At 36.9% G+C, this 15,979-nt stretch overlaps 1 protein-coding gene across 1 annotated transcript; it reads left to right on the top strand.

Moving 5' to 3' along the window:
• The first annotated feature begins 404 nt into the window (after window positions 1-404).
• Window positions 405-896, top strand: FERD3L (Fer3 like bHLH transcription factor). Its single transcript, XM_007164865.1, has one exon. It carries the CDS (start codon window positions 405-407, stop codon window positions 894-896), a length of 492 nt encoding a protein of 163 aa, XP_007164927.1.
• Window positions 897-15,979: the final 15,083 nt, after the last annotated feature.

The raw sequence follows: 15,979 nt of genomic DNA, 5'->3' as shown, positions 1-15,979 counted from the left end.
GCTAAATTAAAAAACTACATGAGATAAGGAGCCTGAAGAATATTAGTTGGCTGCGGGGGTGTGGAGAGACACAAAAAGCACAGCAGGTAAGGGCTGGGAGTTGTTGCCAAGAAGGAACTGTCCCAGGTGGCACAGCGAAAAGGATCGCAGAATTGGAGGCCTGTCCCTTTGAGTCTTCCATGCGTGCTCAAGCTTGTCTTCTTCCATCAGTTTCGAGAGGAGCGACGTTGTCAGAGCCTTCCCTGTCGGTGCAACTAATCCTGTTATCAGCTTGGTTATAAATATTAATGTCCCCTGGTCCTTCGGTGATGGTGACCCATCAGATTCAGGGCTATCAGGAAGCCCATCACCAGTCTCGCCCCTCCCTTCGAGAAACCGATGAGACGCAGGTCCAAGCCGATGCGATGGCAGCCTATCCCGAGAGCTGCGTGGACGCCACCGTGCTGGAATTCGTCGCAGACCTGTCCCTAGCCTCCCCGGGGCACCCTCTTCTCTGCGACTTCGCACCCGGGGTCCCCTATGGAGACCACCAGGACCTTGTGCTCCGAGAGGAAGGACCCAGGAGTCTGGCGCGTTTTGAGGACGATCCAGAGGAAGAGGAGGGTGAAGTAGAAGAGGGGGGAAACGAGGAGGAAGAGGAGCACGGGAGAGGCGCCTCCCTGCTGGGCCGCCCCAAGAGGAAAAGAGTGATCACGTACGCCCAGCGCCAAGCCGCCAACATCCGAGAGAGGAAGCGGATGTTCAACCTCAACGAGGCCTTCGACCAGCTGCGGAGGAAGGTACCCACTTTTGCTTACGAGAAGAGGCTGTCTCGGATCGAGACCCTACGCCTGGCCATCGTCTACATTTCCTTCATGACCGAGCTCTTGGAGAGCTTCGAGAAGGAAACCGGCTGAGCCAGTGTGGGATGAAAGTGTCTGCCCCCTCCTCGCCTGGGCGCGCGCGGGTTTGGGGTGTTTCGGGACCCGGCAGTGGGTGTGGCTGGAAGGCCAGGAGGGACGCTCCAAGACAGAACGTCTGGCCTTCGGGAGCTTGGTTCTGGATTATAAAATTCCCACAGCCCTCGAGAAGCGTGGAAGCCGTAGAGTTAATATATACGCGATCGCTCTCAACGGAGTATGGGGCAGGAGCGGGCGGGGCAAGCTAGGACTGGTTAAGAAGGAGTTGGGGTAGTCGAGGCCCACGCCCCAAAGCAGCTTTTGTCAGGCGGGGGGAAGCTAATCCTCTCCGAAAAGGCAGACTTCGGGGGCTTCTATGGAGTCCCATATCTCCCTCCTTACGTGTGTGTGTGTGTGTGTGTGTGTGTTAATGTAAATGTAAAAGAGGCGTTCCTACTTTTTTTTTTTTTTTTTTTTAAAGCCTCAAGAATCGGTGCTCAGCCATCCCAGGCAGGCACTCCGCTCCGGGCGTGCTCTTAGGGAGGCCTTGGACCAGAAACCCGCGAGGAGTGCGGTACTGGGTCTTCTGAGAGGCCAAGGGGCTCCGGATCTCTCCTCCGGTCCTCTTAGGCCCGTCGACAGGCAGAATGAAGGGGACGAGAAAGGAAGGGGAGTCGAAGGGACGGGCGACGTCTAAAAAGGAACATTATCCCCGCCCCCTTCCTTCCCTCCCCCTCCCTTTCCCTCCCCTTAGTCTCAGAACAGCAACCCTGTTACGGACGCTTGAACCCAGAGGTGACTGCTCCGGCCTACGAGCTGGGGGTGCACCTGGGTTTACAGGGTGTCTTGGGCGCCCCGAGCCTTTACCGCCCGCGGGTGCTTTCACCTGTCGCCTACAGGGGGGAAAAGGGCTGGGTCCTCCCAGGGGCAGCTACACCTGAGTGCGCACTTTCGAATTTTTAGCTGAAGATAGGGAAAGATAGCTTATATTCTATTCGCATCTAGGGACAGGAGAGACAAAACTTAGAGGAGGAGATGCATTCTTCCACTTTGCCAAAATGTGTGCGATGGAGATGAGGTTAAAGCAGGACCATGCTGAGGGGCTCCCTCGAGTTTGGACGGTCTGCCATTCCACAGTTCTTCCTTCTGGGCGACCTGCTAACACCTGAACTGGGGTTCTTCAGACAGGAGTAGGTAAGTGAGGAGAGGAAGCGGAATGAATAATGCCCACCTAACTGTAAAGTCCGTAATCCTAAAAATAAATCCTGTTATTCCAACACTTTATTTTGCTCTCACTTCTCACATCCTTGCACGGGGGCACACAGACACACACAAGTCTCCCTATCATACTTTTAGAAATATAATTCATTTTATTAAGAAGTAATATATACTCATCCTAAAAAGTTTGGAAAATAAAAGTTTAAACAAGAAATAAAATTTAAATCACTCCTCATTACCTCACAGTTAGCATTTTTATCTATTTCCTTCTAGTCTTTTCTTATACAGAAATAAATTCAATGTGTTTAACAAATCTGGGATAGTTTTGGAATTTATCTTTTTCCACTCAGCCTTATAGAATGAGCACTTTTCCCTTGACTTTAAATATTATTCAAACGTAATTCTAATCATTGTATTTTATTGTTATATCCGTGTATCACAACCAAACTCCAATCCTTTACAAGTGGATAGCTAAGATATTTTCTTTTTTAAAAAAATAAATGATGATGCAAGAGCATTCTTATGCCTTCTCTGCCTGTGATAATTTCCTGATATTAGGTAACTAGAAGTGAAATTTCTGCATCAAGTGAACATTTAAGTTTGTGGCTACAAATGGCCAGAATGCCTTCCAAGCAGATCTGCCAGTTCACACTCCCTCCCACCAGAATTACAGCAATTTTCTTGTCTCTCATACACCTTCATTTAAAACTTTTCCTAGTTCTCCTATCTATAGGAACTGAATTAGCTCTGAAATGACTACCCTCCCAAAGATGATTTCTTATTTTGAGTATCTTTTCACCAGGATTGTTTCCACCTCTACCGTAAGAACATCAGGATAAACAGGTAAAAGAAAAAAAGGTAACCAACTAAACCAAGCAACAACAAAACCAGGGAGTGTATTTTTTTTTTTTAATTCTCTAGCACCTTTACTAAAATAAACTGAAGTTTGGACAATGACCTCTGTATCAGTTTTATGAAATAAAATTACTCATTTTCTCCTCTTTTTCTAGACAACTTTTTGACTCAGACTAGCATACCTGTATTTTTAAAGACACATTTAAAATTACTCATTTCAATGTGTCAAAGAAAAATAACTATTTCTCAACTCATCATCAAACAGTATTCTGCTCCCCAACTTCTTCTGTAGTGCAAGTGGCTCCATCAATCCCTCATGTTTATCCAGTTATTTATTCATTCAATTAAAAAGGTGTGTTGACGTTTTACACATAGGGTGAATGGGTTCAAAATTGAAAGAGCTTATAGAAGCTCCCTTCCTTCTCCCACTTAAAGTTCTCCTAAGAATTAAACATCATTTTTTAAAATCTGCAAGTGATGAATAAGTTTTTCTAAAAAGATTCAACTTTAGGAATCATTAATATTTTGTTGAAAGAACCAATTTTGAAAATAAGAAATTCTAAAAAACTGCGTAGACAAAGGACCCCAAAATCATCGGGTCCTGAAGAGTAAATACAACCATCCATCATCCGTAATGCTCTGCCTCATATTCTGAACCATTCTGTTATATTCTTAGTAAGCTCATGATATCCTACAGTGAATACTTCTTCAGTATAGTAATAATACGCAAAGAAGCTCTAAATAAAAAGGTTTTTCCCATTATTATTAAAATTATGTCCACGATTCTTAAAACTATTACAGCTCATAAATGCTTCGTTCTTTGTTTTTTTATATGCTTAGAAGCTGCTCTAAAATGTAAAGTCTCTTAAGATTTCTTCTTAATCATTGTACTAACTGAGTAATTTGAAGCCAAATAAGGATCAGAAATACAGAGAAATGGGGACTTCCCTGGCAGTCCAGTGGTTAAAACTCCACACTCCCAGTGCAGGGGGCATGGGTTCAGTCCCTGGTCGGGGAACTAAGATCCTGCATGCTGCACGGAGTGGCCAAAAAAAACAAAAAAACAAAAAAAACAAATACAGAAAAAAAAAATGGATTGACTTATTCCTTATACCAAATCATCCATAGAGATAAAGCAAAATTATCTGCATCTCGAATATGAATCCACACACCTCAATGTCTTGACACTCAACTTTTCTAAGTAACGTGATAATTTTAGTTTTCCCATGTTAGATCCATAAATTCAGTGCACTCTTTAATACAAGTGATTTTAGTATTTAACACATCCTATGTTAAAATTGTCTTATTCTTTATTACCTTCTAAACCAACACTGATAGAAATATCAGCATAGTTTTTTCAATACCTTCCAACAGTTAAAAAAATCCTAAGGGTATCAATTACTGCTGGAAAATTGTAATAATTGGTTTTTGAAATCTTAAAGTAATTTGGACATTTGGAATGTAAATACCATTTTAGACATTGCTTGGAGGCGATTTATTTATACACTCTTTACTGACTGAAAACTGCCTTTTGGTCTCAAACTAAGTTCCCCATAACTATCAGGTTACTATTAGTATTCAGATATGTAAACCAAAAAAAAGATCTAAATGAAATCATATTTGAAAGATAATCAGGCTTTCCAAGGAAAGTAAAAATAATCAAAAGCCCTTGCCATCAACAGGCAGCCATTCAGGCTGATCATCTTTTATAGTTACCCAATGTGAAAACAGATTTTGGCAAAATTAGCACTGGAAACTGAACCAAATTTTATGCTATTATGCATAATTCCTGCATGAACATACAATTAAGACCCTGGGATTTGTGTTTATTATTGCATTTGTCAGCATTTCCATTATAAAAACACTATTGTGGAAGGTTTATAACAGCTTCAAAAATTTGATATGAAACTTGATAAAGCACAGTTTAGCATAACGTTTTTTTGTAATTATAAATCTTCAAAGAAAATTTCAAAGTTAATGAAGACACTTAGGTATACTTCACGTGTGAGGTTCCCAAATGTACCTGCAACTTTTAAAACCAAGAGATTCTATTTAATACAAAATATAAATTAGATTATTTTTATTTTTATTTAGATATATTTAATTTAGATTTATTTTTATCAAAAATAGCTGGCAGATTAATATTGAACTTTAAGTACTAACTCTACTTATTGGGTGATATTACTTGATTAAATTATAGTTTAAATGTGTTAGAAAAGTGTTGGTATATATCTATATCTTGGCCCAAGTTCAGTCAAAGGTTCCTGAACTTTCCCAACATTTTGGGTGAAGTTAGTCCCAGTTTCTGGTCAGTGCTCTCTCTTCCTGTGAATGCCTGACTAAAAAAGGTTACAAAACAAGAGTCAGCAGTTCTGACCATTTTGTTTTGACTTTGGGGTTTCTTTGAATCCAAAGCTCAAAACCAAACCTGGCGAAGGAAGAGAAGGAAAGGAAAGAAGCAATGCAAACTGACAGGAATAAAATACCAGAAAGATGGAAAAACTTCTTCAAGTCTCTATAAACCAAAGCCTATAAATTTCCACAACTTTCTCTGTGATACCAAATTTTAGTTCTGTGCCTAAAACGCATTCCATAAGGAAGTGTAGGAAATGCAAAGAATAGTATGAATGTATTTTTAAACATTCTTTACAGCTAATATTTGGTAGAATTCCACTCAGTTTTGCAGAAGGCAAAGAACTTTTAATATTCAGTGAAGTCAAGAGTTTGACGAATATGCTGGGAATTATCATAATAAAATGTCATAATTATCATCATAAAATGTTTACTTAGCACATTATTGTTTTCAAAGCACCCTTCGCATACTTTCTTTCATTTGATCCTCTGAATGGATTTCAACAAGATCTAGAGTCTCTCAAGTAAACTGAGTCATCAGTTTACCATCTTAAAAATTCATTCACCTATGGAAATCAGCATGATACTGAGATTCCTATAAAGGACCAATGGTCACATGTAAGCAACACGTTTCTTTGAAAGATACTGCCTTCAAGATCAAAAGCACCTTAACACACTCTGTGGATGATAAATTATACAAAAGGCTGGTACAGTCTGGCTCCCTCAAAGGCCAAATTTTACAACCTTCTATTTAAGGCTCTGTGAAGGAGATTTCCAACTGCAGCCAGCAAATGTAGATGATCTCAAAGCAGCTGTTATGGACAGCTTTTTATGATCTCCAGTCTTCAAAAAGGAGGAAAATATCTATGAGAATATGGAAATAAAACAAACAGTTGGTGAGCAATAAAGACAACAATATCATGTAAATATATTTGAATGAATGAATGGTGAATGTGATTACACAGTTATTTTACTGCAGATAATTTTGTAACTTCTTCAAAACTTCACAGGCTGTATTTGTTACTGGTCAGATCTTAAACTGATTGACTGTATTTAGTCCTAGAGTTTAGTAAAATGTTGGCTACATTTAATCCCATAGTTTAGTGAAATGTTGGAGAAACTAGAAATGGTCTAAAGGAGAACAAGAGAATAATTGGATTATTAGGTCTGGATGAAGTAATATCTATAATAATTAGTAATGTCTATAATTATCTACTGTATTGCTTACTTACATGACAGCACATGTTGATAACTATTAAAGTTCTCACAATAATTTCAGGCTATAGACATTATTATTACTCTGTTAGTGATGAAAACACTTTAGAATAAAGAAGTTAAATAACTTTCCCAAAGTTAATCAGCTAATAAATAGTGAAGCCAAGATTTACACACAGTCAAGGATTTCAGAGACCAAACTCTCAGGGTCTGAGTTTACTTGTGAACGATTGTATGATTGTTGTATTTAAGTAGAAATAGTGTGGTAAAAATTAGTAAATGTTCTTCATCTTTACTGATGATCAGAAATGTAGGCATGGGCATATCACGCAGAGGGATTTAGTCGCTGCAATGGAATGGAGAAGGTGGACCACTGGTGGAATTTTTTGAAGAGTCTCTGAACTAATCTTCTATGGATATTTTAAAGCCACGACTTTCCTCAGGTGGCTTCAGTGCAATCCTGCCAGAAGAGAAGAGAAAAAACTCTTTTGATGAACATAAACACAAGCTTTGGAATGTGACAGAGGTGGGTTTGAATCACAGGTACATAGCATAGTGCTGTGAAAGCTAGTACAACTTTCTTAACCTTGTTGACCCTCGGTTTCTTCATCTTTAAAGTAAAGATAATAACATTAGTCTCATAGGGCTTTTATGAGAGTTGACTGAAATATGTATACAGACTAAATGGTGCAGAGTGAGCAGCAGTAAATGGTAACTACTATTACAATACACGTCATCGTCACTATAATTATTATTATATCCCTTCCAATTCTATGGCAATGAAAACTCAAAGAAGAAGACATCAACTTCACCACCAATGGTAATACATGAAAGCATAAAATATATAAAGAGCAGGGCTCATTATATAATGCTTTAAAATAAGCTGTAAAAAATGAAATGAATTTTTTTATACTCCCAAATTTCTTATTCCTGGAATATTTAAGTGTCAGCATTTAGTCCTAGTCTATGCATCCTTCTAAGTGGAGCAGTAAACCCCCAATATACCCCCAAAACTTCCTAATTTAATCTGCTACTGTAATAGAACATATATTAAAAAGGAAGTGACTTTAAATCTGAAAAAAATGAACTAAATTCATTCAAAGGAGTTCTATTTTGTCAGCAGCCCAGACATTATATTAAATATATGCTTTCCAAATCAGTGTGGATTTATTAAAATCAGCTGATCCCTGATGGAATATTTCTGTATCTTAATTGCAATGGTGGTTACACTAATATACATATGTGATAGAATGACATAGAACTATATCATTTCATACCAATGTCAATTTCCTGGTTTTGATACTGTACTGTAGTTATATACGATCTAACTAATGGAGGAAACTGAGTGAAGGGTACACAGAACCTCTGTGCACCATCTTTGTAATGGCCTGTGAGTCTATAAGTACATATTTCAAAATAAAAAGTGAAAAAATAGGTAATTATTTTGACATTACTTTGAAACTATAAAACACCTTATAAATGTAAATTATCATTAATTTCAGGGAGACATTCACATACACTTGATTCACATCATGTTCTACAATTTTTCTTTAAGTATTCCATAAAGTGAAACCAAGTTTGTGCACGGTACTGTGTGGGTCCTGGAATAAAAACCAGTACTGTACCCCTAAAGGTCATAGTCAAGAACTGAGTATCTGATTCTATGTCCCTTGGTCCATGTTGACATTCTAGGCCAGATTACATTCTCAGGTATGGGTTTACAGTAGTGAGGAGCTTCACATCCTAATTGTGCTACTTACTAAATTAGATAACTCACTTAAAGTTCCTGGGCTTTAGTATTTTGATTTGTAAAGTGGAAATAATTAACACAGGGTTTTTAAAAGTATCATAAGAGGCTTCCCTGGTGGCGCAGTGGTTGAGAATCTGCCTGCCAATACAGGGGACACGGGTTCAAGCCCTGGTCTGGGAAGATCCCACATGCCGCAGAGCAACTAGGCCCGTGCACCACAACTACTGAGCCTGCGCGTCTGGAGCCTGTGCTCCTCAACAAAAGGGCCGCGATAGTGAGAGGCCCGCGCACGGCGATGAAGAGTGGCCCCCGCTTGCCGCAGCTAGAGGAAGCCCTTGCACAGAAATGAAGACCCAACACAGCCAAATAAATAAATAATAATTAAAGGTGCTAATAATTTTTTTTAAAAAAAGTATCATAAGAGATCATGTAAAGTGCTTAGTACAGTGCCTCATGCATAATAAATATTTAGCCAATATTGTAATTGTTGTTTATGCCCTTTCAATGTTGAATGTGTATGCAGAGCAAAATGACAATTCAGCCTTTTAAGAAGGACTCATGAGAACACATATAAAAGGAATATTAAATAGTTGTCCTGTCTCTCCTAAATGAATCAAAGTCTTTTAGACTTAGTCTTTTAGCATGGCATTTTGTGCGCAATTTAATTTGTTGCCCTAATAAAGTGTTTTTGTTTAGTTTTGTTTTAAAAACATAAAAATTTAAGGGTAAGGCTTCTGGTCCATGACATACATAATTGTAATCTTTGGTCTGCCAGGAAGGTCACTGTAAATCCTGCATTCCTAAAATAATCTCTGTATTTTGCATAAAAAGCTTTCATATGAAAAAGTGATAGCTCAATTGGTAAATCCTCTAGTAATTTTTTTTTGAGCAAATTCATCTTGAAAGCTGCTGTATTTGTGAAAGTAATTGAGAAGTAGGACTGCCTCATGTACTAAGCATTTATGCATGCCTGATGATGGCTGATGTGAAATCCGAAAACCTGAGACTCACTCAGCCTAGTCAACCGGAATGAGATAGCATGGCCATGCTTTGTGTTAGGTTTTCTGAGGGACATAGGAGTCCTTGTGCACCCAGGAAGGTTAAGTGGCTACCACCTGCAACAGAAAGGAATCAGGAAGAAAAGAGAAAAGACCCCTCTTTAGAGCAGCAGAGGGGGACGTTGGGTTCCAAAATGCATCCTTGGACATCCTATGTTACTTCTGCCATTTACAGTCTTTGAAAATTTGGCACTTGGACTTATCTTCTTTATTCACACGGGTTCCTTTTCACTCTAACACTAGTGGATTTGTACAAAATCTCTGAACAGCTTTGGCCTAGATTTACTTGCAATTTAAACATCAGTTTTTAAAAGATAAAGTTGGCCTTAACTTGCACATAATTTCTCAACATTTAAGAATAGGTAACTTTTTTTCATATCTACTATTTTATATGAAAAATTTGCCTCCTTGCATAGAAAGTTAAAAGGATAATTATTAAATATCTTGTTCCTTTTAAATGCTTTGATTCAACTTCAAGAGTCTTATTTGAAGGGCCCTCTGAACTTTACTAAAACTTTTCCGACTTGGGAAACATACCCAGTTTCAAATATTCTCACCATGGGTTCATATTTTTGACCAGAAAAAATGTGGTGACTGTAGTTAACAAGCATTTGACAAGTAGTGGTTTTGTTAATTGTAGATCTTATTGAACATGCCACACCATTTCTTTCATCACTATTCATTTGCCTAATCTCACTGAAGCCCATTAAAATTAGAGCAGATGAGCTCAGTTAAAATATATATATTGGGTGCCACTTTGTTTCAAGATGACACAACTACAAATTAAACTTTAGTGTACTATATTTCATCAAATTCAATCAACTACTTCTAAAGTTAACATGAAGCAGGCTGAAATATGCCCAGAACTCAAAGCATTACACAACAAAATGCAACAAAAATCTTCCCAAATTACATCCACATGAAAATATACACCATACCTCAGGGACCTTACCCTGGACAGCCTCAAAGTTTCTACTTCTGTACCTATAACCCCTCTCTCCATTGTATGATTCACATACATACGAACATGCATACATACAAAATTACTTCCATCAGAATACCTTCACGTGTATATTAGAATGGATGGTACATATGTAAAAATTTTTTACTCCCAGATCAAACCTCTAAAAAGGTTTTATTTTTCTTTCTTTTCCTCCATACGCTGGTAGCTTTGCTCGTTTTCTACTAACTGTCATCTCTTTCTTGAATACTTCATATGTTATAATATTAATGATTGTTTAATGTTTCCATCACTTGTCACTAAAACAGGTATTTAAGTGAGTATCAGTGTCTTTGCATATATTGAAAACAAGCCCAAGAATTACTCCAGGTTTTGACTGAGCATTGGCCCCACATAAGAATATCAGGCCTGAATATAATTACCAAGACCAGCTGCCAGCCAATTGTAGAAAACAAAGTGTCTGGAATTGCCATTCAGGAAACCTACTGAACATTCATTGATTAGATGAGGGTCATTGACTCAATGAGAAAAACAGAATTTTCCCTGGAAGCAGAGCTACTTCCTCTTGGAGTGATTCAAGAGTATCTGAAGTTCAGGTAATTTACCATATCAAGAAAGGAGTTAGAAAGGATTCAAGAATGCTCTCTGAACCTTGGCTCTGGTTAGGAAGATCTAAGCCATATTTTACAGCATTAGGACATTTTGTGGATTCTTATGGCTTGCTTACAGAAATTTCATTGGTAGGAATTTAGCCTAAGGAAATAATCAAAATTATGTACAAAGATTAGACTACAAAATATGCATCTCAGTATTGTTTTTGATGTCAAAATATAGAAAACAGCCTAGATGTCTAAAAATGTGAGTACTTATTTTAAATTGTTGCAGTCATTGAAAGGATGATGTACAAAATAGTTTGTGCCATGGAAAGATTATTAACATAAATAAGTAAAAAAGTATTTTATAAAGAAAGCAATATGCGAGGCATGATTTCATTTCTGTTTCATATGGGAATGTGTGTAAAGATATAAGTTGTATGTAGGCATACTTTTATCTATAAATGTTCTTTTTATATATGCTATAAAAGAACTGGTCATTTTTGTACTTGTTTGTATTTTTCCAGTTTTCTATCATCCTTTTGTAGACAGAAAACAGAAAAACAACGGAATTATTTTAAAACAAGTATGAATACATAAAACTAAAAAGCTTCTCTACAGCAAAAGAAACAATCAACAAAATGAAAAGGCAACCCATGGAATGGGAGAAAATATTTGTAAACTATCTGTCTGAAAAGGGTTAATATCCAAAATATATAAGGAACTCATACAACTCACTAGCAAAAACACAAATAATCCAATTTAAAAATGGGCCAAAGACCTGAATAGATATTTTTCCAAGAAGACACACGGATGGCCAACAGGTACATGAAAAGGTACTTAACATCACTAATCATCAGGGAAATGCAAATCAAAACCATAATGAGTTATCACCTCCCACCTGTTAAATGGCAAGTGTTGGCAAGGATGTGGAGAAAAGGGAGCCCTCATGCACTGTTGGTAGAAATGTAAATTGGTGTGGTCACTATGGAAGACAGTATGAAGTTTCCTTCAAAAACTCAAAATCAAACTACAGTATGATCCAGTAATCCCACTTCTGGGTATATATCTGAAGGAAATGAAATCATTATCTGGAACGGATATTTGCATCCCCCATGTTCGTTGCAGCATTATTCACAATAGCCAAGACATGGAAACAAACAAATTTCCATCAACAGATGAATGGTTGAAGAAGATGTGAATGGAATGTTATTCAGCCATAAAAAAAGAAGGAAATCCTGCCTTTTGCAACAAGATGGATGGACTTTGAGGGCATCATGCTAAGTGAAATAAGTCAGACAGAGAAAGGCAAATGTATGTTCTCACTTGTACGTGGAATCTAAAAAGAAGCCAAACTCATAGAAATAGGGTGGAATGGTGGTTGCCAGGGGTTGTGGGGTGGAGGAAATGGGGAAATGTTGGTCAAAGGGTACAAATTTCCATTTATAAGATGGGTAAGTTCTGAGGATCGAATACACAGCGTGGTGACTATAGTTTAAAATACTGTATTATATACTAGAAAAGTTGCTAAGAGAGTAAATCTTAAATGTTATCACCACAAAGAATGAAAAAAGAGAAAAATCATAAAATTATTTTGAATTAAAAATAGCCACACAACAATACAATTTGTAAGTTTTACTCTTAGTTGAAGGGCAGGATGCTGTTACTTACGTGAGAATGCTTGCCTTTCTAAGCTTAAAACATTTAGACTAGGTATTTTACATGCTTAGGAGTGATATTCTGTAATACTTTTCTTTAGATACTAGAGAACAAAACATTACTAGCATATTAGAGGTTCCCTCTCATGATTCCTTCCGGTTATTGCCCTTCTCTTCCTGCAGGAAAACCCAGATCCTGATTTCAAACAACCTCAATTTGCTTCCCCATTTTTGTTTTCTTTTATATAAATGAAATCATTGGGTTTTGAGAAATGATTGATCTTCATTTATAACTCTTTCTTCAATAAAACAAGTATTCCCACAGTCCCCCCAAAAGGGAAGTTGAAGTTAATTGAATACAAAGTTAAAAGTTAAAAGTACTTAGCAAATATGACTTAAATTTCATTGACACTGAAATGGGAAATTCAGTTAAAATGCTGAGGTGTTCCTTCTTTTAAACACAGTTGAATTCACCTGTAATTACACACACACACACACACACACAAAGAGACACATCCAACTAAAATAGCTACAGTAAACTATATTAATGCTAAGACATTATTGATTAGTCAGGAATACACTTCAAATATCTAATGAAATTTATGGCTTTTAAACAATTAGTATCATAGCTCTGCTCCTATTAAGCCCATGGGAACACAATGTGTGTACGTTTGTATGCATGAATGTGCATGTGATCGTGTGAGTAAAGGTATATGGAGATTGTGTAATATTTAATATTTACTTTACTTTTTAGAAGTGTACATTATAACCTGATAAATGTGATCCATAAAAGCTTTATATGATCATATTTGCATGTTCATACACATATTCACTTTCACATACTTTTTATCCTCAGTGTTTGAAATCTCTACCATACAACTAAAGAAAAAAATTATACTTCTAACATAAATAATTTCAAAATATTTAAAACCTGCACTGCTTTTAATAACTTTTATTGTTTTTAACATGTGACATTTTATCCCCATTAGCAATAACAGATGTCTAATGCATTAAAAAGGAAAATCCTGCACGCATGTTGAAATAGAGGACTTTACTGAAAGGAAAGCATGTGCTTTGATTTATATTAGTCAAAATTTAGATACTGTACTTGGTGCTATTTCAGGAAATGAAAAGTTGAGGAAACAGTTATATACCAGTAAACCAGAGAAAGAGTCTCCATAGAAACCAAAACAGTTTTGGTGGGAGCCACTTAAGCTAAATTAATACCTAGAATATGATCGTATTAGCCCCTAGAGAGCTAACTCTAACAAAACAAAACGCTGTCTGTTGATTCATTCATGTTACATAGTATTTACAATTTTTCTTTGTTCTCATTTAATTGTAAAAAATTAATCAGTCATTGAGACTGAAAATCTGGGTGAATTCTAAAGAGAAAAGACCACCCAAAACAACAGTGTTTACTTACTCTTTTCCAGCTCCATTATCTTCACGACTAGTCAAAAGGAACACAAAGAGCAAATTGAAAAATAATGGGCAATAAGTCCAATTTGATTTGTTTGGCTGGTTTTGGGCCTCACCTTTCATAGGCACCTTCTTTCCTGTGGACTGCTCAACTGAGTTATTGAACCCACTCCCAGGGCTAAGTGAGGAACCGCACACAAAGCCAGCTGAGACAGGAGTGAGTTAATTGAACAACTACTATGCACTAGCTGTTTACATAAGCTATGTCATCCAATCCTTACAAAATACTACAATGAATATTTATATATCCACTTTATGAATAAGGAAACAAATTAGTTAAAATATCTTGTCCAAGCTTAAACTTAACAATGGAGCCAAATGTTGACCCAGTTGCCTCCTTCTCTAGAGGTAACAGTGACAAATGTTGCTATAATGTAGCTCCATGCCCATGTCAATTAGCGGGAGGCTTGCATATTCTCCTTGCAAAGGCAGCCCAGCATTGTTTGGGTGTTCAGCTCAATAAGGCACTTTTTAAAGCATAAACTGAAGGGCTCCTTTAAGAGTTTCTGTTGGTTCCTATGGTTTCAATTTATACCATCTTTAAAATAAAATAGCTGTTGCTACTGGGATGATTTCTATTTCATGCTATCTGTATATGTTCCACTAGTGTCATTTTCTGTAGTATTATTGCTTTATGTTCATAGGGTGTGAAAGAAATAATTTCTTGCATCTGAATTGGGCTATTTTTCTAAATGCTTCAGAAATACACGTGTGTGTGTGTGTGTGTGTGTGTGTGTGTGACATACATATATAGCTTCCTACTGCCTGATGCTATAATAAAAAGGCTACCACCTCAAGACTGCATAATCTTTGGTATTTCCTTCAGGTGCTGAATTTCATTAGAGTCTCTGTTTCATAATTAATCATGATGTATTCTGTCAGCTAAAGACCCTATATATGATATTTATCATATTTATGGTGCTTGGAGTAGCAAAAAAAAAGTGGGGAGGCAAGAAAAATATATGACTAATAGATAAATCTATCCTGTGTTTTGGCCAGGTCCATCCCACTAGTCAAATTGGATATAACTATCCTTGTGCTACTGGTTAGAGTTACTTTCAGGGATTTTTCTCCTTTTATTCACTTTATTTTCCTGCTCTTTGACAAAATTAAAATTAAATTGAGATGAACTTCTAAATGTGAAACTTTAACATTAAAGCAGAGAAAATTTGTTTCTAAAGATGTTTATTTCATCATCTCAACAAAGGAAAAAACACAACTTCTGGATTGAAAACTAAGGCTGGTTCTTGTCTACATGCAATACTAGTATAATAAATAATTTGCAAAAGTTATAATGTCACAGCCACGGAACCCAAAACAACGTCAAAAGCAGCACCAAGGTCAGAGATTCTGAGTCTGAGCTTCAAAAGGACAGTGTAGACAAACTCCAAGGAAATACCTTTTAAGAGGAAAGAGTACTACTCACCCTAACCTTAACTATGAATCTGAGGGTAGCTGGAAACTTTTCATGGAGGCTTACCATAAATTTATTACCAAACGGATCAAGTGACAAAAGTGAATACAATTCTCAGATTTATGGCATTTAATTCAGAAATAGAGGTTCTCTTGAAATAAAATTCCAACCATTGGGAGAATTTCCAAGTCAGAAGATATGATTTATAACATTTTCTTCATCAGCTTAAAGTATAATGCCATTATTATGTCTCTGATTTTGCGGATGTTCTTTAGAGTACACTTCACTCTTTCATAAATCTAATGTTTTTCCTTCATACTCTGATTTTCTACGATTTAGTTATAGTTGCTCTTTAATGCTCCTGTATCATTAGTAATTGGCTTTCAATGTATTGTACTGTATTACAGTTGTACTAGTTGCTCATTTATCATTCATGTTGCAAGGATAAGTGGCTTCATATAACCAAATAATAATAATAATCTAAAATCATTACAGATCCCTCCTGCTTCCCTTCTCCTCTCTTTCTCTCCCCCCACAGTCTTTTT

This window comes from Balaenoptera acutorostrata, chromosome 7, assembly GCF_949987535.1.
Source record: "Balaenoptera acutorostrata chromosome 7, mBalAcu1.1, whole genome shotgun sequence".
NCBI lineage: Eukaryota > Metazoa > Chordata > Mammalia > Artiodactyla > Balaenopteridae > Balaenoptera > Balaenoptera acutorostrata.
The sequence above is the reverse complement of the archived record's forward strand: the minus strand, read 5'-3'. Positions and strand labels throughout refer to the sequence as shown.

Bases quoted from the DNA above. Each gene is read 5' to 3' on its own strand.
- FERD3L (XM_007164865.1), top strand. From the start codon at position 405: ATGGCAGCCTATCCCGAGAGCTGCGTGGACGCCACCGTGCTGGAATTC.